Here is a 25172-nt window from a genome sequence, read left to right as displayed (position 1 = left end):
CAGGTAGCTAGATGCTCAGGTAGCTTACCTCTCAGGTAGCTAGCTGCTCAGGTAGCTAGCTGCTGAGGTAGCTAGTTGCTCAGGTAGCTAGCCTCTCAGGTAGCTAGCTGCTCAGGTAGCTAACCTCTCAGGTAGCTAGCCGCTCAGGTAGCTACCTGCTCAGGTAGCTAGCTGCTCAGGTAGCTAGCTGCTCAGGTAGCTTACCTCTCAGGTAGCTAGCTGCTCAGGTAGCTTACCTCTCAGGTAGCTAGCTGCTGAGGTAGCTAGCCGCTCAGGTAGCTTACCTCTCAGGTAGCTAGCTGCTCAGGTAGCTAGCCTCTCAGGTAGCTAGCTGCTCAGGTAGCTAGCTGCTCAGGTAGCTTACCTCTCAGGTAGCTAGCCGCTCAGGAACAGATCGGCGCTTTGCTCTGACTTTTGAACCTGATCTGTTGGTGTTCAGCCTCTTGAAGTCTTCCTTGGATGACTGACTTGCTGACTCGGGACTTGTACATGGCGAGTACCGGAGCTCTGATGCTGCTGATGGCCTTGTGCGCCTTTGACCAGGTAAACAAGCTCTGGTTGGTCCAGCTGAGGCTCAGAGAACTGAAATCACCTGAAAGGGGAAGAGAGATTAGTTTGTTTTTCAGATTACATTCAGATTATCTGGTTTAAGTTGACATTATCTCAGGTCACTAATAATGAATCAAGATCCGCTCAGTTTATTATTCAAAGTCGTCAAAAAATTCTTGAAGAAATGCATCACTCCTCCTGAGCAGCAGGGGGCGACAGTAGAGAGGAAAAACTCACCTTTAACAGGAAGAAACCTCCAGGTGAACCAGAAACAGAACCGGACTCAGCCAGAGCCTCCCTCTGACCTGACTGGAGGTTTGACAAGACAGAGCAGAAGAACTGAACCGGGAGAACTTTCTATATCAGAGGAAAGTTAACAGCAGGAGAGGAGAACGATCAGGCGTTGGCAGCATCATGTCAGCTGATGCCCCGCCTCCAGAACGGAACACCCAATCAGAACAGGACCAGGTGGAGAGGAAAAAACTCAGAGGAACCAAAAAGTTAACAGAAGAAATAACAACCAATAATGGAGAGCAGCAAGAAGAAGATCTCATTTTGCAGCCAGTAGCATCATGACTACAGAAACGGCTCAGGATGACCCCAGCCGGATCATCAGAACCATCATAACATCAGAACCAGCAGAACCAGGATAAATAGCAAGGTAATGAAGGGTTCTGGTAGGAACCTCTGGACCAATCAGAACCTCTGCTGGAAGTGTGATGTGGATCCGGAGCTCCTCAGGGCGGAGTACTGAGCCTCCTGCTGCAGCGTCGGTCTAAGGGAGAGAAACAACCTGGCTGCTGCCAGAGTTTACATGGAGTTACTGTAGTAACCATTGGTCACTGTAGTAACTGATGACCGACACGTTTAGCTTGACAACTGCATGGAGAATCGGGTCCAGATGAAGGAACCAGAACTTCTGGGTCAGAATTCGTCTGTGTTCTGCAGGTTTCGGCTTACGGCTTCATCACCTGGAACGATGATGACTTGTATCCTCACTGCGACTCGGTGCCGAGGCCGCTGCGCTTCTTCGCCAACCACAACCTGCAGATGGAGGGCGGCCTGTAGGGGGCGCTGCGGTTGTTCCAGAGAGGAAGAGGAAGTGCTCTGAGGATCCACTTCTAAAGCCTTCCAGACTGTCAGGAAACTGGAAACTTTCAGCTGAATATGGGAAGTTTTATCTACTGGTGTTTTATTCTAAATTTCTGTGCTAATATTCATCCACAAATCAACTAATGCTGATGTTTTTTTATTTTTATTCGTAGGCCACACCACTAGCTAAAGTTAGCTTGGCTAACCTTGAAGCATTAATCTAAACATTAGTCCCACTAATGGTACAGCGCTATTTAGCAAAAGCTGATGCTAAAGCGCTATTTAGCAAAAGTTACTGACACAGTGCTATTTAGCAAAAGCTAATGGTAAAGTGGTATTTAGCAAAAGCTAAGGATAGAGCGCTACTTAGCAAAAGCTAATGCTATTTAGCAAAAGCTAATGCTAAAGTGCTATTTAGCAAAAGCTAAGGATAGAGCACTACTTAGCAAAAGCTAATGCTATTTAGCAAAAGCTAATGCTAAAGTGCTATTTAGCAAAAGCTAAGGATAGAGCACTACTTAGCAAAAGCTAATGCTATTTAGCAAAAGCTAATGCTAAAGTGCTATTTAGCAAAAGCTAAGGATAGAGCGCTACTTAGCAAAAGCTAATGCTAAAGCGCTAATGTCGATTGTGTTGAAATGTGAGGAGGCTCTCAAAACAATCCATATATTTGAATTTGTGCATTTATTATTAAAGAAGAACGCGAGGAAACTGAACTGCAGTGAAAACAGTATTCACTACTTCAAAATAAGAGCAGAAATATATATAACGTCTAGTTACCCAAAGAAAACAGTTAATAATCTAAGCAACAACATTGCTTTAGATTTTATCTGCAAAGTGAATTTAGGTGAAGCTAAACCTTAGCTAAACCTTAACAGGTTTAGCTGAATGAAGAATTAGCTCTGCTGTTAGCTGAAGTGTTCCCACCAATGCTGGTTCACATTATAATAAAATAAACTCGTCGTTTTGTTATGGTCAGATTTCTACGGTCAGAATCGATTAAAAGAGGAAAATAAAAATGAACATTTCTAAACCTCGGTTGGATTTTTATTCTGCGCAGCAGCAGGTGGGTTTTCTCTCCAACCTGCTCTGGCTGCAGAGGAAACATTGATTCAAACTGGTCACTCTGGGTTGTTCCCAGTGTTCATACTGGGAACAGACCATTGCATTAGCTGGACCCTCCTCTTCCTCAGCCAGACCTTCATCATCATGGCCTGGACCCTCAGCATGATACCTCCTCCTCCATCGGAGCAGTGGCTGCGTTCAGGATCTTCTTGCTCTTCCAGTTCAGTGACTTGGTGTCAAACTGGGATTGTCGTTGATTTTCTCTGTTGCTGAACTAATTTTTCTGGACTGGGATGAGATTTCAGAAAAACCTGGAATAACTTAATTTTCCTCTGACACGACAACACAACCGGAAGAGAACCGATTAGGGTTTCAAAATAAAAGCCTAGTTGTTACATGTTTGGTGTGAGAACATAAGATTGGGACTGGGCAATAAAACATTTTCATAAATTATTTTCTGTTTATGAAGATTTACGTTTTGTAAAACTCATATATATTGTTAATTGGATTGACCCTCTGGGCTTCTGTAGTTCAGTGATGTCAGCTGATCCCATTTTCCAGTTTTCATTCAAGTTTTAATTCAGGTCATCTCCCAGAAGGAATGATTGAAATAAAAGCAAATTTAAAAAATGTATTTTTTAAATTATGGGGAAAATAAAATGTGATTTTATTTTCATGCTACATCACCCTAAAATTCTTTTCGCTATGTGTCGATGAAGAGTTTGTGTTGCTTTAAACTGTATTTTAATCTAAATGAAAACCTTCAATATTGAATAAATGTAAGAACAAATAAACAATAAATGATTTTATTTTATGGTGGGAATAAAAGTGTAAAAATATTTCTTAACTCCAATGAATGATTTTTAAATACTAATTTTTATTTTCATACATTTATTCTCATTTCGTGACATCATTTAATTTCTTCAGTTTATAGTTTGAATGTTAATACATTTGATCTGACTGTTGGTAAAGCTGATTAAGACATTGATAATATTGAGAGATGTTTGACCTTTTGACCTTCGGGTTGTAAATGGGTCAGAACAAAATGGATGAAATATTTCATAGATGAATAATTAAATCGGAATGTTGGATTTTAAAAGCTGAGGTTTTATTTTGAAGGGCTGAGCCGGATGCTTCCTGCTGCCTTCAGGGTAACTTCACAGCGTGAGTAAATTCGGGAGAGTCCAGAATGTGGCATTCAGGGAGAGGAGGGAAAGCTGGACCAGCGGGACCACCCGAACCCGTTTAAAGGAGTCGAACTGGACCTTCAGTCCGGAACCGTGAAGAATCCGCAGCCGGTGCCTTCTGGGTCCAGGTAAAGGTCGGGAAAACCGGAACTTTTCTGGAATATTCCCGTTTTCTGGACGCTGGGAATCCGGGCTCCACTTTTCCAGTTGCTGTCGGACTTTTCCCGCAGCTCCCGCCGGGAGTTCAGCGGATTTAAAGTTTCAGCCTGAAGGTGAGTCTAATTCCAGGCTCCCAAAGCGGGTTCTGGTTCTGATTTCAGGGGGAAAAAGGTTCTTTCTGAATCGGGTCTAAGTTCGGTCCGAAGGTCGGTTCTGGAGCCTCCATGCTGTGTTCAGGTACCTGAACCGAGTCGTGAATTACAGCATCTCTGCTGCGTTTGGGTCACAGAAAGTGAAAGTTTTATTTTCTGTAAGAGAAAAAGAGACGCAGAGGGTTCTGGTTCTGGTTCCGGTCCTCGTAGGGGGTTCTGGATGACCCAGAGAGCCCGGAGGACTGACGGAACCGCGCCGTTACATAACAGACTGGATCCTGGATGAAGCTCGACCTCCTCCTGCTCCTGCTGCTGTGGCCTAATTAAAGCCTCCTGTCACCTCACCTGTCACAGGTGTGTTTGTGTAAACTACGGAGGCCCTGAGGGTTAAAACAATCACATGTCACCAGGCTTTAAATTCTCTGGAGACCAGTTTTTTTCTACGGACAATAAGTTTTCTCACTAATTCACTTAAAAAGTGAAATTTCTATGAATCAAGACTCATCAAGAGGGAGTATTCAAGGAGGTTGGTGGAACGTTGAGTGGAAGGAAAACCTGGTAAAGTGAAACCTGCTGAGGAGCTGAAACAGCGTGGAACCCGATTCAGAGCCGCTGCGCCGCTCCGGTTCTGCAGGACAGAGAAGTTCTACCGGGATGGTTTGGACCTTCAGGTTCTGAGACCAGATCAGGTTCATCTGCTCCAAACTGCTGAAAGGACTTTGCTTCACGATTCAGTCGAGTTTTTGGTCTTGAATGTTTTCCTTCCACTCAGTTTTCTCTCTGTTCTCTCTGTGACAGAACCTTCTGGATAGAAAAACATTTTTAAATGATCTGAAACGTGAATATAGATAAATGAGTCGACACCAAACAAGTGAAATAAATCAACTTTTTGATGGATTTAATAAATAATGATGATCAGTTTGATGTACTAAAGAAGCAGACCTGGTTCTGATCCAGAACCGGTCTGGACCCGGATCAAAGAGAGCTGGATGGGTTTCAAAATAAAAGCCTCTTGATTCCTGCCCACTAAAGGCCACTAGTGCCAAGTAAGTTTTAAAATACATAGATGAAATGGATAAAAAAACGTAGATTTAGGACACACCGGAGGGACGATGTCTCCCTGCTGGCCTGGGAACGCCGTGGGAACGCCGTGGGAACGCCGTGGGATTCCCCTGGAGGAGCTGGAACTAGAGGCTGGGAGAAGGAAGCCTGGGCCTCCATTCTTAGGCTGCTGACCCCGCGACCCGACCCGGATAAAGGGAAGAAAATGGACGGACGGATAGAACCAGCAAAGAACAATCTGATTAATGAGATAATGAGTTAATGTAGAAATCGATTAATCATTAACTGGTGAAAGCAGATTCAGTAAAAGACGATCAGCTGAGAGGAAAACAGAGAAATAAAATCTGTCGCTGTGAATAATCAAACGCTTCCTAACAGAAGCTGCTGGTGACTTTCAGGAAATTAATGTTTATTTTCTAATATAAATAAGAAAAATGATTTGTTCATGTGCATTTTTAATGTGTAATATTGTTTAAATACCCAACTTTTGCATTTATTTCATCCAAATAATCAATTAATTATTAGAATTTATTCATCTTCAGAGTAGTTGATGAATCATCAGCAACTGATTAACCAATAATCAATTAATTTTCAGAGTAACTGTCACTGTTAGCGGTGATTCCAATCAGGAGGATTTAAAGATGGCGGTACAAACAGGAACTTCCTTTTTAAACTTCCATCTGGGTCCAGATGTGATCAGAACCAGAACTTTTCCTGCAGTTTTAAAGACAGAACAGTAGCTTGTCTAAAAAAAGCAAAACAAAGAAGAAGAAAAAGCTGATCTCAGTAGAGGAGAGCTGTCCCTTCTCCTTTGGGCTTCTTAATCTTGTCGTAGTTCTTCTTAATGATGTCAATCAGCACCGTGTATGTGTTGCATACGTCGTCCGGAGATGAGGATGAAGATTAGACTGATGATTTGATCTTCCTCCTCCTCACTGCTGCCTGTCCTCTCTCAGGTCCAGAGGAAGAGGAGGCTGCTGCTCAGGATGAAGCTCTGAGGAAGAGGAGGAGGAAGAGGAGGGATCCCAGTGAAGCCGGTCCGGTCCGGTCCGAGGAGGAAGAGGAGGATGGGGAAGGAGCAGGAGCTTCTTCAGGCGGTGAAGAGTGGAGACCTGCTGTCCACCCAGAAGCTGCTGACCCGGCTGAGGACCGGCAGGAACAGTGAGTCCAGGCGGGCGCTGACGGGTCGGGTTCTGGTTCTGGGGTTTGGTTTTAAATTATGTGAAGTTCTGATTGGACTAGAGCCGTAGTTTCGGCTCTAGAACCAGAAAACGTCTTCCAGTTGGGAAAGATCCGTCAAGGATTGGGTATTCCAGGACTCTCCAGGGTATTCCAGGATTCTCCAGGGTAATCCAGGATTCTCTAGGGTATTCCAGGATTCTCCAGGGTATTCCAGGATTCTCCAGGGTAATCCAGGATTCTCCAGGGTAATCCAGGTGTTCCAGGGAATTGTTGGCAGCATTTCATCTCCCAGGTCATCAGGAGCGTTTTCAGTCAGTTCTCTGCAGAAACCGGTTCTGTAAACCCAAAACCACATGTAAGGAACCGCAGAGAGCATCTGTGTTCTGGGTCGGGTTCTGGTTCTGTACCGGGTCTGAAGGAAAAATCTTGTTTCAGAATCTGAAACAAGCTCATTAAAAGGTTAAAGGTCACTATGGATCTTGTCTATTTAGCCCGGGGGTCAGCAACCCGCGGCTCTTTAGCGCCGCCCTTGTGGCTCTTTGGAGCTTCATCAAAAATGTTTGAAAATGGGAAAAGATGGGGCTGGGAAATATATTTTTAGTTTTATTATGGTTTCTGTAGGAGGACAAACACGACACAATCATTCTTAACGTTTTCCAGTGCTATAAAAATGTGTAGAAGAAACATTCAATTCTACAATTCTTGGACCGAATCCTCTGCATTCGTTGCCTGAATGTTCGCTCTGCAGCGACAAGTTGTCAAATAACTAAAAGAGTCCCGTACTTTCCGGAGCGCACCTCAATGAAAGCCGAAACTACGAATTAACATAAATGAGCGATACAGTCATTTCCATCAGTACACATTTAGAATGACTCAGCGATATTATTTTGTGTCGTTGCTCAGGTCGGGTTGCTCATGGCTGCTTTGTGTTACTGTTGCACTGACTTGCTTGGCATTTGCACAGATATTGAACTTAAACTCTTAATTTTATATACTTTACGTTTTCAAAAGGTTTAGTCGTCAAATCATAAATTTTTTCTGTCATTTCTAAAGCCAAATAAAAACTAAAAATAGCCCAGAAATTCACTTTATTAAGACTTAGAAACATAAATGGGTCTTTTCCTCCGGTCCAGAACCAGAACTCTGCTGGGTCTCTGTGTGCTAGTGGCTCTCAGGGCGGCGGGCCCCGGGCCCCTCGGGGCCCCAGTGAGCCGGAGGGGCTGAGCTGAAGATGTGCAGGAAGCAGAAACTGGGTCACATCAGGATGTGATGGAGCCGCTCTCTGATCCGGTTTGATCAGAACCGACGGGGTTCTATCAGAACCAGAAACCAGGCAGCAGTTTGCTGGAAACAAATGAGTTCATTTATTCATGCTCATGTATTCATTCTGTTATTCAGTCATTACAAACGTCACAGGTTCAAACTAAACTTTAAAGCTAAATATTCATTTCGAAAGCCACAAAATGTTGATGATGAGTAAAAACTTTATTTGGTTTCAGTATTTAACCCGATATATTTAAAATATAACTGATTAGCAAACTAAATGTTTGCTGTTGTTGTTTAGTTGTTGCAACAGCAGAAACAGCATTTATTAACTAATTAGTAATAAATGAATAAACTACAAAAATGTAGTTTTGGTTCAGTGCTGAACGTCTCAGAATGAAAAAGTTCTGGTTGTTGTTCAGGTTCTGGATCAGCAGGGCTGCAGTCAATGAGGTTCTGGTTCTGGTTCTGGTCACTGGAAACTTTTTATAGACGCTTTGAAATCAAAACAGGAGAATAATGAGAGGCTGAGAGAGAGAGAGTGTGTGTGTGTGTGTGTCTGTCTGTGTGTCTGTCTGTGTGTCTGTCTGTGTGTGTGTGTGTGTGTGTGTGTGTGTGTGTGTGTCTGTCTGTGTGTGTATATGTGTGTGTGTCTGTCTGTGTGTGTCTGTCTGTCTGTCTGTGTGTGTGTGTGTGTATGTGTGTGTGTCTGTCTGTGTCTGTCTGTCTGTCTGTCTGTCTGTCTGTGTGTGTGTCTGTCTGTGTGTGTGTGTGTATGTGTCTGTCTGTCTGTCTGTCTGTGTGTGTCTGTCTGTCTGTCTGTCTGTGTGTGTGTGTCTGTGTGTGTGTGTGTGTGTGTGAGACGGCCCCTGCTGGCTTTATCTGCTGCGTTATGCAGGGTCGGTCGACCCATCAGGTTCTGCTACCGGATGGCAGCTCGGTTCCGGTTCTGTTTTTGGTGGTTGCTAACAATATGTTTAACTAAATATTTAGTTTTGAACTAAAAGATCAATCAATTTACTCTGTTTCCATTAAAAATGTCCTTTTATTTGTTGTACAAAACAAAACCAATCTGCTTTCTGTCGGCCTCCATCTTGGTTTACAAAAACATTTGGACTCATTCTGGTTTTTCTGAAGTTTCACCGGGTTCAAAGGTCACAAAATGGAGATGGAGAAGTTCAGGAACAGCACTTGTGGGCGGAGCCAATCGCCTGTGAACATTTTCACAATTCTTCACTTCCAAAAACGTGTGATGGTAATGTGTGTGCAGAAAGGTGGCGCTGTGTCCCTGTAATGCTCTGTTGGAACAGGATGGAGGGAATACTAAAAAAAAATACTACTTCTTAATATTCATTTCAATCAAGTCTGATCCTGTTCCCTCCATTTCAGTCTGGAATAAATCCGAACGATCTTTCGATCACCGATAAACTGAAGCAGAAATTATTATTGATCAATCTGGATATTCCCTCCACCAGCCGGCCGCTGCCTCATCCTGAACAAAGCACACGGTGACAGTGGGAACAAAGGCTCCCTCTAACGTGAATAAACCAGCAACCTTCGACCCCCGGCTGCTCCGCCGGTTCTGGTTTTGATCTGTAACACGGAGGTGAATCTGGACGTTCTGATCCGGGTCTGACCGGTTGCAGCGACTGAGTCGAGGAGGAAGTGACCAGTGAAGCTCCAGTTTCCACTTCCTGTTTCTGGAAAGGCGTGGCGCGGGAAGCCGATTCCCGCCTCGGAGTCGGGACGGAAAAACATTCCTGCAGGTTGACATCAGCGGCCGAGTGAGGAGCCGGACAAAGGCTGGGCGGGTCGGGGGCGGAGCTTCCTGGTCTTCATCATCATCTTCATCCCGTGGGATTCTTCAGCGCTCTCCTTATAGTTTGTTTCTCGCATCATTAAAAGTTTATTTAGTAGTAAAAAGCTCATCAATAAATCTGCATCTTTAACACGTTTCTGTGGCAGCAACAATTTTAATGAATAAATTAAAGCAAAAAGATCATCTGAGACGAGGAAGACGAGGAGGAAGATCGGCTCCATTTAAATAAAAATGAACCAGAAAGAGAAAATTAGTGCTGGGAGTTGATTCAAACTTTTAATTGATGGCCAGAAAGTAATTATTGACAAACTATGAAATAAATGATCAATCAATTCATGTCAAAACCTTTTTGTTGGTGAATATTTTAACATTAGATGTGAGCTGAACATGAGATATTTCTGTAGATTTAAGTTTTATTCCAACATGTCAGTTTTTCTGTTTCTTTCAGCAGAAAAATGTTGATGGAAAAATGGCTGATTTCATCAAAAGTAGCATGGCTGTCAGATGGAAACAGATTTAGTCATAGTGTTTTTAAACATCGCATTAGAAAAAGTCCATGAAAACTTTTAAAAATGTAAATAATGTTTTACAATAACTTTAGGTGGTTTTTGTTTTTTCAGAAAACCGACAATGCGCTAAAGATTGAAACGTTAGCTGAATAAGTTCAGCTAAAGCAGTGCTTCTCAAATAGTGGGGCGGGCCCCCTTTGGGGGGCGCGATGCGATACCTGGGGGGGCGTGTGATCCTGGGGAACAGGCTTTTTTTTGGCCGAACTAGTATAAAGTGTAATTGCGCACAGTAGGCGGCAGTGGCGCTCTCATTGTTACTTCTGTCACGTTTGCGACAGTGCAACATTTTACGACTTACAAGACAACAGGTTTGCCTTGGTTAGCAGTGTTAAGTCAACAAAAAGCTCCGACTGCGTTCTGTCTATGGCCTCCGTTATTCAACAACCCCAACATGAAAAAGTTTTTTACAGGGATGAAAAGAAAAGCGGAGAGAGACAAAGATAATGAGACAACAGAAAGTCAACCGAAAGCTAAGAAGAGGAAATACGACGAAGCGTATTTAGCTTGGCTTCACTGTGACTACAGTTGGAGAAGAGGAAAGACCGCTGTGTTTGCTGTGTCTAAAAATGCTCGCAGCGGACAGCATGAAGCCAAATAAATTAGCGCGTCACTTAAATACGTTACATCCCAATCACGCCGATAAGCCGCTAGAGTTTTTTCAGCGAAAAAAATGTTAATAAGGAAAAAATGTTATGCAGAGATGGATAGTCACGGTGGGGAGTGGGGGGCGCGAATAGTTTTCTTCTTGCTAGGGGGGGGTAACGGAAAATAATTTAGAAGCACTGAGCTAAAGTAACCTGTCTCTCTGCTCCAAGCTAGCTGCCGACTGCTACTTCCTGTTTACATCTGATGACATCACGCTAGCCTGGTTGATTCGCTCCAAACAGAAAGTGGAAACACACCTAATTCATATTTCCCTTTTTTTCTTTTTTGCAACATTTGAAACGTGAGCTGAAAGCAAGCGTGACGGAAAAATGGCAGCTGCTGCGGAGCGGAGGAATGATGACGTGTTCCTCTCCTGAACGCAGCAGTACCAGGAACGTCGGATCGATCCCGATCTCAGGTTCTGATCCGGATCCGTAGGAAGATCTCCATAACTTCAGAATAAACTCAAACGAGCAAATAGAACCAGAACTTTGGGTCCACAGCGTCTTTCCTCCACCATTCACAGCTTGGTGAGAGCTAGCACTGCAGAATTTAGCGAGCAAACACCATCAGTTGAAGACGACCTATGACCCCACAGCTGAACTCGGCCTGAAGCTGAACCAACAGCCAGAATCAGAAAGGCGACAATTCTCAGCACAACAGCTGCAGAATCCGGTGAAACCCCGGTCCGTGCGGTGAAACCCCGCTCCAATGAACTGACGGCACCAGGAGTCAGTGAACGCATCACAGTCACATTTAATTAGCAGAATGAACGAAAACGCAAAAAACAGATTCATCATAAAATGGTGACTGAACATCGGCAGCTGAGAGGTTTTATTCACATCTGGTTCTGGTTCTGCTGACAGCAGCTCAGGATGAATCCTGACGTTTGTTTGGAAACCTGAAGATTTGGACCGTGTTTGGAGTTGCCCCCGGTGCCCCCTGCTGGGTGTTATTGATCACGGTTCATTTTTCAGTCACTGTGTTATTAATTCATCTAAAATGTCACAGATTCAAACCGAATATTTAATTAATTAAATTAATTTAATGTCTACCAAAATATTTGGCTAGCAAGCTAAATTATTAGCTCCCCATGGCTGTGTTCCTGTCAGCCGTGACCCCTCGGTGACCTTTGTGTTTACATTCCCGCATTGGGTCTGTTCGGTTCTGATCCGGCCTCCTTCCTGCCATGTCCCTCCTGGTCTCTAACCGGGTCAGAGCTTGGTTCAGTCTGAGTGTCTGATATCAGGGGGAGAAGCTGAAGCGGACCGGGACGTTTCGGACCGGTCAGAACCAGCTGGGAGTCCAGATCCACTGATCCAGGTCCGTGTTCAGGGCATTCCCGTCAGGAAGCGAGTCCAGGACGTCTGAGCGCACGGGGCGTCACTCTGTGACCCGATCGTGACTCTGGACACCAGGGAGCAGAAGCCCCCTCCCCTACCTATTTCCTTTCCCAAACTGATTGTTACTCAGAGCGGGGCGGGGCAGAAGGGGCAGTAAGGGTGCAGGGGGCATTGTTCTGCCCTGGCGCCTCCAGGCAGCGGCTCACAGAGGAGCTGTCTGGACCTCAACACGTCATTTTCTCTGTCCTGGAACATCGGCCCGGTTCTGGTCCAGAACATCATCTAGCCTCCGGATCCGACCAAGCTGATCCATCAGAACCATCTCTTGGTCTGTTCAGTGCAGAGTGAAGATGGTTCTGACCTGGTAGGACATCCAGAACCTTCTGGATCTCCCACTGGCGAAGGACTTCCTGGTTTCTGACCAATCAGCGAGCAGAGACACGCCCACTCTCTTTTCTGATTGGTTCTGGAGGTTCTGCTCAACCTGTCATCTCTCAAAAAATGGCAACCAGTGGCTGAGCACTGCCACTCAGCAGCTTCCTGTTTCAGACTGAAGGATGATAGAGAACAGGTCCATGGTTCTGTTGGACCAGAACCGGCCCTTCTGCAGTCCAACAGGGAGGCGATACCATTAGTTGTTCTGGCGCTGCTCTAGAGACGGCGCCGGTCCAGCTGAGTGTTCCTGTGCCAGGTTCTGAAGGCTGTTCTGGTCCTGGTCCTGGTTGTGGTTCTGGTCTTGGTCCTGGTTCTGGTTCTGGTCCTGGTTGTGGTTCTGGTCTTGGTCCTGGTTCTGGTCCTGGTTCTGGTTCTGGTCCTGGTTGTGGTTCTGGTCTTGGTCCTGGGTCTGGTCCCGGTTCTGGTCCTGGTCCTGGTTGTGGTTCTGGTCTTGGTTCTTGTTCTGGTTGTGGTTCTGGTCTTGGTCCTGGTTCTGGTCCTGGTTGTGGTTCTTGTTCTGGTTGTGGTTCTGGTCCTGGTCCTGGTTCTGGTCCTGGTTCTGGTCCTGGTTGTGGTTCTTGTTCTGGTTGTGGTTCTGGTCTTGGTTCTGGTTCTGGTCCTGGTTGTGGTTCTTGTTCTGGTTGTGGTTCTGGTCCTGGTCCTGGTTCTGGTCCTGGTTCTGGTCCTGGTTGTGGTTCTTGTTCTGGTTGTGGTTCTGGTCTTGGTCCTGGTTCTGGTTCTGGTCTTGGTCCTGGTTCTGGTCTTGGTCCTGGTTCTGGTTCTGGTCTTGGTTCTTGTTCTGGTCCTGGTTGTGGTTCTGGTCCTGGTTGTGGTTCTGGTCCTGGTTGTGGTTCTGGTCCTGGTCCTGGTTGTGGTTCTGGTCTTGGTTCTTGTTCTGGTCCTGGTTGTGGTTCTGGTCCTGGTCCTGGTTGTGGTTCTGGTCTTGGTTCTTGTTCTGGTTGTGGTCCTGGTTCTGGTCCTGGTTGTGGTTCTTGTTTTGGTTGTGGTTCTGGTCTTGGTTCTTGTTCTGGTCTTGGTCCTGGTTCTGGTCCTGGTTCTGGTCCTGGTTGTGGTTCTGGTCTTGGTCCTGGTTCTGGTTCTGGTTCTGGTTGTGGTTCTTGTTTTGGTTGTGGTTCTGGTCCTGGTTGTGGTTCTTGTTTTGGTTGTGGTTCTGGTCTTGGTTCTTGTTCTGGTCCTGGTTCTGGTTCTGGTCCTGGTTCTGGTTCTTGTTCTGGTTGTGGTTCTGGTCTTGGTTGTGGTTCTGGTCTTGGTCCTGGTTCTGGTTCTGGTTCTTGTTCTGGTTGTGGTTCTGGTCTTGGTTCTGGTTCTGGTCTTGGTTCTGGTTCTGGTCTTGGTTCTTGTTCTGGTCTTGGTCCTGGTTCTGGTCCTGGTTCTGGTTCTGGTCCTGGTTGTGGTTCTGGTCTTGGTCCTGGTTCTGGTTCTTGTTCTGGTTGTGGTTCTGGTCTTGGTCCTGGTTCTGGTCCTGGTTCTGGTTCTTGTTCTGGTTGTGGTTCTGGTCTTGGTCCTGGTTCTGGTCCTGGTTCTGGTTCTTGTTCTGGTTGTGGTTCTGGTCTTGGTTCTTGTTTTGGTCCTGGTTCTGGTACAGTTCACCCCCTACTGCTTCAGAAGAAGTTATGACCCGTTTAGCCAGAACCGGTCCAGCAGGAAGCAGACTCGCCTGACTCGGAAGCAGCGTTTGCGTTTGATCAGAACTTTCTGTCTGGACCGGGCTATGATGTCCTGCTCCTGCCTTGTGAGCCTTCAGCTGCTGGTTCTGCCCGTGCTTTGATTGGGCCGCAGCCCGAACCCTGGAAAAGCAAACCCACGGTGTTGGTCTGCAGCGGAACCGCACCGCTCCGCGTCTTTGTCTCCGGTCCAACCCAGAAACACAAAAGTTCTGCAGACCTGTAATCAGAGCCGTCTAATTTTAGGCTGCACACGTTTTACTACAGATTCTATTTCAGCCCAAATGGGCCGGCAGCAGAACCTCCTCCTGCCTGCGGCGCATTCTTGTGGCAGCAGAGCTTCAGCAGAAATAACTGCAGCCGGGTCCAGAGGTTCTGGTTCTGGAAACACATCGATCCACACCACAAGCCTCAGTGATGGTTCTGGTTCACACTGACCCACAGAACAAGCCTCAGTCCAAACGGAGAGCAGCATCAGAGTCCTCTGGGGCAACATGGGTTAGCATGCTAATGCTAATGTAGCATTAGCATGCTAACCCCTCAGGCTGCATGTTTTACAGATTTCCCATGAGCCACTTGGATTTCAGGCCATATTTCAAGATGGCCACTGTGTTTGAGCCTTCCAAACCAATAATGTCTGAATAAACTCTGATTGGATATGAAGTGAAAAACAATCATAAAGTGACTTCCTGTTAGCGAGTCTCAGCAGCTGCAAGGCGATGAAGCTGAGCGACTGACTGATGAAGAGTCTGAGCTCAGGATGAGTTTTAGTAAAAATATGGATTTATTTCTGCAGTATCGGCTCTCAGCCCCTCCCCGCCTGTTTCTGCTGTGCCTCGTGTCTGGCTTCGTGTTTTTCTGCTGATTTATTCCCAGGAATCCTAAAATCCAGGTCATTATCAAAGCAGCAAGCTGAGTAATCCCAGCAGGAATCCCGCCAGCTCTTCCTGCTCTCCGATTGTTGGAAGCGTGATCACGTCTGCAGGAAGACCTGGTGCTTTAACTATGCCACTCTGCAGGAGGACAGAGGAGCTAACGTCAGTGTTGTATAAAGTCCTGAAATCTCAGAGTCCAGTAAAAGTACAGGAACTTCTCCAAAATATGACTTTGGTAAAAGTAAAGTCACTGATTGAAATGTTACTTGAGTTAAAGTCTTAAAAGTATCTAAAACGTCTTATACTTAAGTCTGGAAATTACTGTAACAATGGATGAACTCAAGTAATGTAATGAAAAGTAAAAAGTAAAACAAGGCAAATGCAGTTTGAATGACATTTTTTATATTTTGGTAAACTTGTTAAATACACTTAAAATACACAACCAAGTGCAGGCAAAATGAAACCTGCTAATAGATAAACCTGCAGCATCATTTAGTTAAGAACATTAGGTGCTTTACCTACAAGGTTAACTTAACCTGCTTTAGATTAACTTAACCTGCTTTAAGTTAACTTAACCTCCTTTAGATTAACTTAACCTGCTTTAAGTTAACTTAACCTGCTTTAGATTAACTTAACCTGCTTTAAGTTAACTTAACCTGCTTTAGATTAACTTAACCTGCTTTAAGTTAACTTAACCTGCTTTAGATTAACTTAACCTGCTTTAAGTTAACTTAACCTGCTTTAGATTAACTTGACCTGCTTTAAGTTAACTTAACCTCCTTTAGATTAACTTAACCTGCTTTAAGTTAACTTAACCTGCTTTAGATTAACTTAACCTGCTTTAAGTTAACTTAACCTCCTTTAGATTAACTTAACCTACTTTAGATTAACTTAACCTGCTTTAGATTAACTTAACCTGCTTTAGATTAACTTGACCTGCTTTCCAACTGAACCAGCTTCTTAGTAAACCCTCCAGGACAGAAAATACAAAGTTTCTATAAGCCTCAAGTTTTCCCTTTCAGTAAGGTCAGTGCTGAAAATGAGAAAAATAAATAGTCAGTACAGAAAATGTGGCCAACATGAAGAGAAAAAGCCGTTAGGATTCCTCTACTTCACACACTATAGGTGCAACAACTGGTCATTATGCAAAAGAAAAAGAATTGGGAGGGAAATGCAGCTTATTGGCATCTGAAGAGGAGAGATTTTAGTTAACTTGGTGTTTAATGGGAGAAGGAAACAGACCTCAGTGAAGCTGAACCCCATCTACTCAAATAATCCAGCAAATACTCTGATTGGTTTGTGCTCAGTTGGTGCCATTAAAATTTTTGTTTGTGCAGCTTTGGTTTCCGAGATATTTAAAATAATTTTTTAGGTCATCCAAATATATATATTTTTTAAGATTACAATTTCTAGGAATGTGTCATGAATTTAGTGTCAGTTTGTCACAAGGCAAGAAATCTATTTCCATTAGTTTCTCAGGAGAGTTTGGATGTAAAATTTGTTGACTCTCCCTGAGTGAAACTCCGACACCTTGAGGAAGGAGGAGACCCAGAGACCGGCTGGCCCAAATTAGCGTTCGTGAATCGGATCAACCTCGAGCTAGACGCCGCTCGCACCGGATATTGGAATCGCCAAAATCCAAACTGAAAACAACTTTGCTGCGTTTGTTTTAACGGCACAAACCTGCAAATGAACCAGCCCACTTTGGTTTGTTTTGGAGCAAACTGCGGGGATGGTAACTCTGGATGGCCTAAAAAATCATTTTAATATCTCAGAAACCAAAGCTGCACAAACGAACATTTTAACGGCACAAACCTACGCAAACGGAGAACTAACCAATCAGACTGGACTTTTGATGTAGGTGGGGAGGAGAAACCTGTGCATCCTATTGGTGGAGATGAACAAGCCCAGGCTAACAGGCTTTGTTGCAGTTGATCAGTAGGTTGATCAAAACATTTGCGTTTCTCTCTCGTTTTTTTTGTAACGAGTAACTAAACCACACATTGAAAATGTATCGGAGTAAAAGTATGAAATTAAGTTCGGAAATGTAGTGAAGTAAAAGTGAAAGTTATCAAACATTTTCATACTCGAGGAAAGTATGAAGTACTCCAAAATATACTTAAGTAGTTAAGTATTTTTACTTCGTTACTATACAACACTGGTTAACGTTAGTGCCACCGACCTGCTAGCTTCGCCAGTAATTTAATCACTGGAAATTTAAATATTTCAGTGATTAATTACAAAGCCCTGAGAAGGAACAATTGTATTTTGTTTCTGGTACGTCCATAAGTCTGACGCACAGACACATCCAGTAACGACTCAGTTTCTTGTCCTCCTGTAAAGCTGACGATTTAGCTACATCCGCTAACAGCTATGAAGCCTCATCTCTCTGCCTTCTCGGGATTGATTTCTGTTTCTATGCGATCTGATTGGACGCTGGAAAAGATTGTTGTTGTGTTCAAGTTGTGCTAAGCGGAGTTAGCCTATCAGCACAGCTATGCTAGCCTGAAATAGCACCTTAATGCTAAACATGTAGCAGCTAATGCTAAAGTTGGCGTTCACATTTCCACAGAAGCTCCATGAATGATCAGAGGAACTCTGGAAAGATTAACTTTGCTCCAATCTGAGGAAGAACTAAAAACTATAAGTATCTTTGTTTTTCAGCTCGCATGTTTACTCAATGATATAGCAGAAAGGGTTTTTGAATAGAAAATGTTGCTTGCTTTTGTCAGTAGTTTTGGATTATTTGTGATGTCGGCCAGAAATGACCCTGATGGAGTCGTCGCCGGCTCCGTCTGCGGCCCTGCTGATCCAGATCCGTGTTTTGTGTCTTGCAGAGCTGCTGGGCTCCACCAAGAGACTGAACCTCAACTACCAGGACTCCGACGGGTCAGTGACCGCCACACAGACAGGAAGTTCCTGCCTGGCTTCCTGCTGCTGCTCTTCCTCTAAACGCTTTCACTTTTCTCTCATAATTAAAACTTCACTTAGAAAAAGAAATTTTATGATTAAAAACTAACCTTAAGATTTTATTAAACTGAATAACAATTTTAAATATTTTTATTAATTTGAATTGTGCTTCAGACATAGATTTGAATAATTAAATTAAAATTATTAGCTTGCAGAGTCAGTAATGTTGTTTATTCCGTGTTTTCCCACATTTATTCCAGAGTGCAGCCCTTTTTCTCCTGAAGCTTCAGGTTTCCAGGTTAGGGTCAGGTCCAGATTATGACCCTGGCCGTCATAATCTGTGATTTTAGCAGTTTCAGGGTTAAGGTTTATTTTGTGTTATATGACGAGGTGGCAGAAACATTAAAAGCGTGTTAAAACTACCAGAGCACTTTAACGATTTATGAAACGGCCGCTGTTGGTTTACATATTTTAACGGCAGCAGAGAGGCTGTCAGTGCGACGGCCCGCCATATCGTTTTCATAGTCAATTACGAAGTAATGCATTATATTTTTTCCATCAATACGATGGTAGTGAAGGAGCCGTGAAGTTTACAATCCCAGCTGTATCAGTTTTTACCCAGTTTACTAAATACTCTTCTTCTAGCTGATCTTCAACACGTACCTGCGGTCAGAAAATGTTGGGTCAGGGATTTTGCTGTGAAACGCTGCGGTCGGAGTCCGTTAAGAGTCGGCTCCTCGGTTGGCCCTTCAGAGGGCCGAGGAGGGAGGTCAGAGGTCAGGGGGCAAGACTCCAATCATCAACATGAGAGTGTGAGTAAAGAAGAGAGACATCTCAGTGCTGCTGTGATTACCTGACTGTCCTCACTGCTGAGGGACCATTGAGACACTGCTCTTCTAATCCTGCAAGACGAGACTCCTCCCCTTTCTGTCGCCTCCTCCCACCATGTTAGACTCCTCCCCTTTCTGTCGCCTCCTCCCACCATGTTAGACTCCTCCCCTTTCTGTCGCCTCCTCCCACCATGTTAGACTCCTCCCCTTTCTGTCAGCTCCTCCCACCATGTTAGGCTCCTCCCCTTTCTGTCGCCTCCTCCCACCATGTTAGACTCCTCCCGTTTCTGCCGGCTCCTCCCACCATGTTAGACTCCTCCCCTTTCTTTCTGCACCTCCCACCATGTTAGACTCCTCCCCTTTCTGTCGCCTCCTCCCACCATGTTAGACTCCTCCCCTTTCTGTCGCCTCCTCCGACCATGTTTGGCTCCTCCCGTTTCTGCCGGGGTCCTCTGGTTCTGTTAGCCCCTACCCTCTGCTTCACCCCTCCACATGCACTCTAGGGGGCGTGGTTTCAAGAGCTAATCAGAGCTGTGGTTATTGGTCGCGGCAGTCGGCTTGGTCATCATGGACATCATTTGTCTTTTCTGGTGCTTCTGTGAGACATTCTGTGGGAACAATGGGAACAATGGGAGACGGAAGACTGTTTGAGCCGCATGCTTAGACTGGTTTTCATGGATCTCCAGGATCCCACTAGGTGGGATCCGGTCCGGTTTCCACCCAGAGATACAGACTCTGCTGGATGAACAGTTCACCTGAACATGATCTGCCAGCTGGGGCCAGAGGTCAGGGGGCGGACCTAGTTAGGAGGAAAACAGGGAGGCCCCGCCCCTTTAGTGGGAGCATGTGATTGGTCAGAGGAAGGTTTCCAGCTTTGTGATTGGTGGATGCCGGAGCAGGAATGTGACACAATCAGTGGGAATGCTGACTGATCGTCAGGGAGGTCTTCCTCCTCTTCCTCGATGGCCAGTAGCAGTGAAAGCTGATCTGCGCTCAGTCCCATTGATGGGGTCAAACTGGGACCAGCTGCTTGTCTGGTTCATAAAGCTGCTGTTTTGTTTTTATGATGAATCTGATGATTTTGCATCAGATCTCACATCCCTGTAGCTTCCTGTTTCAGCTCAGTGTTGACGCTTCACCGAGTCTCAACCTGAAACTCTGAACTCTGTCCATTACTGCCGCTGCCGGCGGCGCTTTCTGGACATGAACGCTTCACCGGCGTTTCACAAGAGAGACGCCCCCTCCTTTTATCCAGCTCTTTGCAGCCTGCAGGCCCGTTTCCTCTCAGTGCGACCCGCTCAGCAGTGGGGAGACGGTGACATGCTGAGTCGTCTCAGTTCTGTTAGATTTGGTTCTGAACCGTTTCTGGTCCATCACGTCATCTTTATGCCTCTTTTTTATTAATTTCTTAATAAAAAAGAAATTATCAATAAGCATTCATAATAATTAAATTTTTAAAAATTAATCAGAAATCTCATGACCACTCCACAGTTTCTCCTGACCCTCCTGGGGTTGCCACCCCCATATTGAAGACCTCTGTTTAATGTAAAATCTGGCAACTTTCGCTTGTTGTTGAGCCGGTATAAAAAATGTTTTTAAATTAGTTAAAAATGGAATAAAAATGATATTTTTGTGATAAAAAGTTAAAATGAATTTAGCTTTAAGCCAAACGTTCATCTTTCTGATTCACTATGAGCAACATTTACGGCTGAGAAAATGTCTGCTTTTTCGGCCTTTAATGAACTGACCTTTGACCTGGTATCTCTGTGTGACCTTTGACCTGCAGCTTCTCAGCGCTGCACCATGCTGCCCTCACCGGAACCACGGAGCTGCTGGCAGCGCTGCTGGAGGCTCAGGCCGCTGTCGACATTAAAGACACCAACGGTAACGTTCTGCTGGGCCCGTTTGGGCGGTTCTGGTTCCGTTCTGACCGCATGCTGTGCTTGCTATGGTTGCAGGAATGCGACCGCTGCATTACGCCGCCTGGCAGGGGAAGGCCCAGTCCGTCCTGACGCTGCTCCGGTCCGGAGCGTCGGTCAACGGCGCCTCCATGGACGGACACATCCCGCTGCACCTGGCGGCCCAATATGGGCACTTTGAGGTGGTGAGTCCACAGAACCAGAACCACGCATGTAATGACGATTTGTCCAAAACTCAAACTCAAAAGTAACTAAACGTAACACTTATCGGGGAGTTCAACTCAAATAGTTGATGCACCGTGGATTTTGGCTCATGCAGCCAAAAGGATCAAAAGAGTCAAAATGAATCTTTGCTTTATTCAATATTCAGGCCAACAAGGATAGACTGGATAGACTGACTCAATAGACTGACTGACTGGATGACGACGCCTGCTGAGGTTTCTTCATCCCATAATGACAGATGAGGGTTCTGGATCTGACCCGGTTCTGGCCCGCTGCAGGAACGAGTTTGAATATGGACTAATAATCCCAGAGATTCTGGAGATTCCGGCTGAATTACAGGGAACAGAGGTTCTGGTTCTGTTGGGCCACTTTAATCCACTCCTGAACATCCTGGCAGAAAAGTGACTTAGCAGGATGAGCTGATTCTATTGCAGAGAGCAAGAACCGGGTCAGAACCGCAGGATTCAGCAGTGGCTGAACCCTAACCATAACCTGACACTAGAGGGGAACCTCTAGTATCGGGTCACTGGCAGAACTTGATCTGGTTCTATTTGTTCTTTCAGTCGGAGATGCTGCTGCAGCACCAGTCCAACCCGTGTCTGCTCAACCGGGCCAAGAAGACGCCTCTGGACCTGGCCTGTGAGTTCGGACGGGCCAAGGTGAGCAAGCGGTTCTGGGAGGTCGGGTTCTGGGATGTCGGGTTCTGGGAGGTGATATTAAAGTCACTTCTGGATTCCTGAACTGGTTGAAAATTCCAGCAAAATCCTGAACTATCCCGTCTCACTTCCCGCTCCATGGCGGCCTCAGCGCCACGTGTTTTTGGCCCCCTTTGTTCAGATCCAACATTTCCTAATAAACAGGAAGCAGTTTTATTCCTGACAGGTTGGACTGAATCAGAGGACGTGTCCTCTTGTCTCTGTGTCTCTCTCTGTCCCCTCCAGGTGGTGCAGCTGCTCCTGAGCAGCAACATGGTGGCGGCGCTGTTGGAGGATGAGAGGAAGGAGCCGACAGACTCCGCCTACACCACGCCGCTGCACCTGGCAGCTCGCAACGGACACAAAGATGTCATACGGTGAGGAAACCGGGTCAGAACCAGAGTCCAGTCAAATTTATACCAGCAGCAGGCATGAAGTGAAAAAGTAGAAAGAAATGAAGAAAGCGAGAGTCCAGCTGATGAAACCCGACCGAGTCCGGTTCTGATGTCCCAGACTCGGTCCTTCACCATCAGACTTCTGGTTCAGCTTCAGTCGCCGTTTCAAACTTTTATCAGATGAAAACCAGAAGATTATGGAGTCTCAGTCAGACAGCGACTGCAGCGTTTTGGGTTTTTATCCTGAAGGAACAGAACCGAGTCAGGACTGGACTGGACCGGACCGGCCTGGACTGGACTGGACGGGACCGGACCAGACTGGGCTCACTGGGTTTGTTCTGGGGTTTCTGCCCTGATCTCCCTGCTCCCATGTGAATCCCACTGCAGCGGTTGTGTGACCCAGTTTCCTGGCTGCCAGCCACAGCTCTGGCTGTGAGGATGTGAAGATAACTGACAGCAGCGCTGAAGAACAACAGTTTAATGTGACTGAAGCCGCTTCAGAATCGACACAAATGCAGCTCTGCTGCAGCCTGAACGCCCCACTGAGGTTTGATGTCAGTTGATGCTGTCTTGACATAAATAAATGTTTAAAAGCACAAACTGATGAAGGACCTTCAAGAGGTCTGCACTTCCTTCACTTCAGATGATTTTAATGCTTCCCGTTACCTCTGACCTCCTCAGTCGGAGCTGCAGCCCTCGCTGAGTTCCTATTGGCTGACACCTTCATTTCAAATTCATTAAAACTTTTTTCATCCCAAAGAGAAATGAAATGGCTTCAGTTGATCTCCAGTAGCAGTCAGTGTTACAGCGAGTCAGAAAAGGCCTCTGGACGGTCTCATGCCAACCGCTGAGGATGGGAGCAGCAACATGTTGTCACGACATCGTTAGCTGTTGATATGGATCCTTTTCTTTTGTTGCTCCTCTTTAATCTCCATATGGGTGGAGAAGTTAGTTTGGGTAATAGGGATCCAACTCTTCTGGGATTCAGGGTCAAAGTTCAGGTCTTATCCCAGCTCCTGGTCATAAAAACCAAACTCGTTGTTCATGGTTTTGCATCATAACAACGGTCTTAAGGGTTAGCGCTGCGTTAGCCTGAAGGTCTGCAGCCTTAGCGGGTTCATCGGTTCTCACACTCGTTTTAGCTGCTGAAGCTAGTATAGGAAAGTCACACTGTGACCTCTGAACTGTTAACAAGCAGCTCTGTGTTTGGTCAGGCTGCTGCTGAAGGCCGGCATCGATATCAACAAGACCAGCAAGTCTGGAACGGCGCTGCATGAAGCTGCGCTGTATGGCAAGACGGAGGCGGTGCGACTGCTGCTGGACGTGAGTCACTGCAGGCGAAAGAATGATTCCTTCCTTATCAATCAGTTCAGTTCAGTCAGATCAATCAGTTGCAGTTTTCTGGAAGTTTGTTCCAGAACAGATCTTTACTGTTTCTGGAAATGTCCTTCAGCTGACAGAAGGCCGACTTTGGAACTGTCTTTATGTGGTTCTTCTATATATCTGAATCTAAATCTCTAGATCTGTAATTATAGATCTATTACTCCACATCTTTAACTGCAGACCTATAACGAAAGTTGCTTCTGTAATTTCAGTTCTATGGTTCTATTCATAGAACCTTAGTTGCAGTGGTAACTTCAGTTCAATTTCATCCCTACTGTCGGTGCTTAAAGCACTGGATGACGATTACCAACAGAAACAACCCAGAAAACATTCCCATCCTTACCGGCGCCACCGGGGGTCCATAAGATACTCCACCTGTGCATGTGGAAGAGTGATCATTCAGTGCTTTAAGCACCGCCTCTGGCGGTCAGTAGAGATGAAATAGAACTGTAGATCTGTAACTATAGATCTGTTCCTCATCATGATTAGCTGGTATAATTGTGGGGAACAGTTTGGCGCCCCCTGGTGTTGGATCAGCTCTCAGCAGCCATGTTTCTCTGTCCAGGCCGGCGTGGACGTGAACATCAGAAATACCTACAATCAGACGGCGCTGGACATCGTCAACCAGTTCACCACGTCCCACGCCAGCAAGGACATCAAGCAACTTCTGAGAGGTCAGAGGTCACACATCAGCCCTGCAGTTATCAGGGTTTTGCACTCCGACATCATGATTGTCCAAACCTGAAAATTTGTACAGCCTCCACGTGCACGCTCGGCCTCCATGTTGCTGCATGAATTATTAATGAGTTTGTTCTCAGTGAAACTGTTTCTGGCTCTTCACTGGTTCTTCATTCAGACCAAACCAAACGCTCCTGCCAGAGTTTTGCATGTTCTGATCAGATGAGGTTCTGATGGCCCGATCCAGTTCTGATCCGGTTCTGTTCCCCCCATAGATGCGACGGGGATCCTGCAGGTCAGAGCTCTGAAGGACCACTGGAACCTCCACGACCCAACCGCCCTCAACATCCGGGCCGGAGACGTGATCACGGTGAGATGCTGTGGTACCAACACTGGTTCCAGAGCTGTGCTACCAGAACGACGTCTCTGGTTCTGGTCTGAAGGACTCAGCTGAGGAAGAAGGTGGTTACAAACCCGGCCTGCTCGGTGTCGCCCCCTGCAGGTGTTGGAGCAGCATCTGGATGGGCGCTGGAAGGGCCACATCCACGACAGCCAGCGGGGAACGGACCGGGTCGGCTTCTTCCCTCCGTCCATCGTGGAGGTGATCAGCAGGCGAAACGGTCAGTGATCAGTAATCAGCTGATCACATGATCAATGCCAGCTCAGCGTTTCCTCCTGGTCTGTGTTCTGACTCGGTTCTGTTTTATTCTGGTTTTAACTGGAAATACGCTCAGCTCTGTGCTGTTTGTTTCATCCAGGGTTTATTCTGGTTTAAACCTGGTCTAATCCTGTTTTAATCTGGTTTAATCTGCTTTAATCCTGCTGGTGTTTGATGGTTCTAAAGTTCTTACTGATCAGTCGGTTTTATTTTCCGGATCGTTTTAACTCAGAGGCGTTTCAGTGTAGCTTCTGGTACCAGAACATCGGGACCCGGCGTGTTCTGACTGCGGCTGGGTTCTGGAAGCTTTCTGGGCCGGGTCTGCAACGAGCCGGGCCCGCCGGTGGGCTCTGGCCTTCGGGTCTGCAGGAACCAATCAGCTGCTTGCTCCATCTCATGC

The 25172-nt window shown here is 45.8% G+C and overlaps 1 protein-coding gene across 1 annotated transcript in view; it reads left to right on the top strand.

Annotated features, from left to right (window-relative positions):
- Nucleotides 1–3894: 3894 nt before the first annotated feature.
- Nucleotides 3895–25172, top strand: part of LOC129373753 (caskin-2-like) — a 31318-nt gene continuing 10040 nt past the window's right edge. Inside the window, 11 exon segments of the mRNA XM_055051829.1 lie at nt 3895–4165; nt 6223–6427; nt 17920–17971; nt 20609–20706; nt 20781–20926; nt 21527–21622; nt 21905–22035; nt 23268–23376; nt 24002–24110; nt 24390–24484; nt 24617–24734. Coding sequence (XP_054907804.1) covers nt 6334–6427; nt 17920–17971; nt 20609–20706; nt 20781–20926; nt 21527–21622; nt 21905–22035; nt 23268–23376; nt 24002–24110; nt 24390–24484; nt 24617–24734 — 1048 coding nt within the window. The 5' untranslated portion in view covers nt 3895–4165; nt 6223–6333.

Source organism: Poeciliopsis prolifica, unplaced genomic scaffold (genome assembly GCF_027474105.1).
Source record: "Poeciliopsis prolifica strain line A6 unplaced genomic scaffold, Auburn_PproV2 SCAFFOLD034, whole genome shotgun sequence".
Lineage (NCBI taxonomy): Eukaryota > Metazoa > Chordata > Actinopteri > Cyprinodontiformes > Poeciliidae > Poeciliopsis > Poeciliopsis prolifica.
The sequence above is the reverse complement of the archived record's forward strand: the minus strand, read 5'-3'. Positions and strand labels throughout refer to the sequence as shown.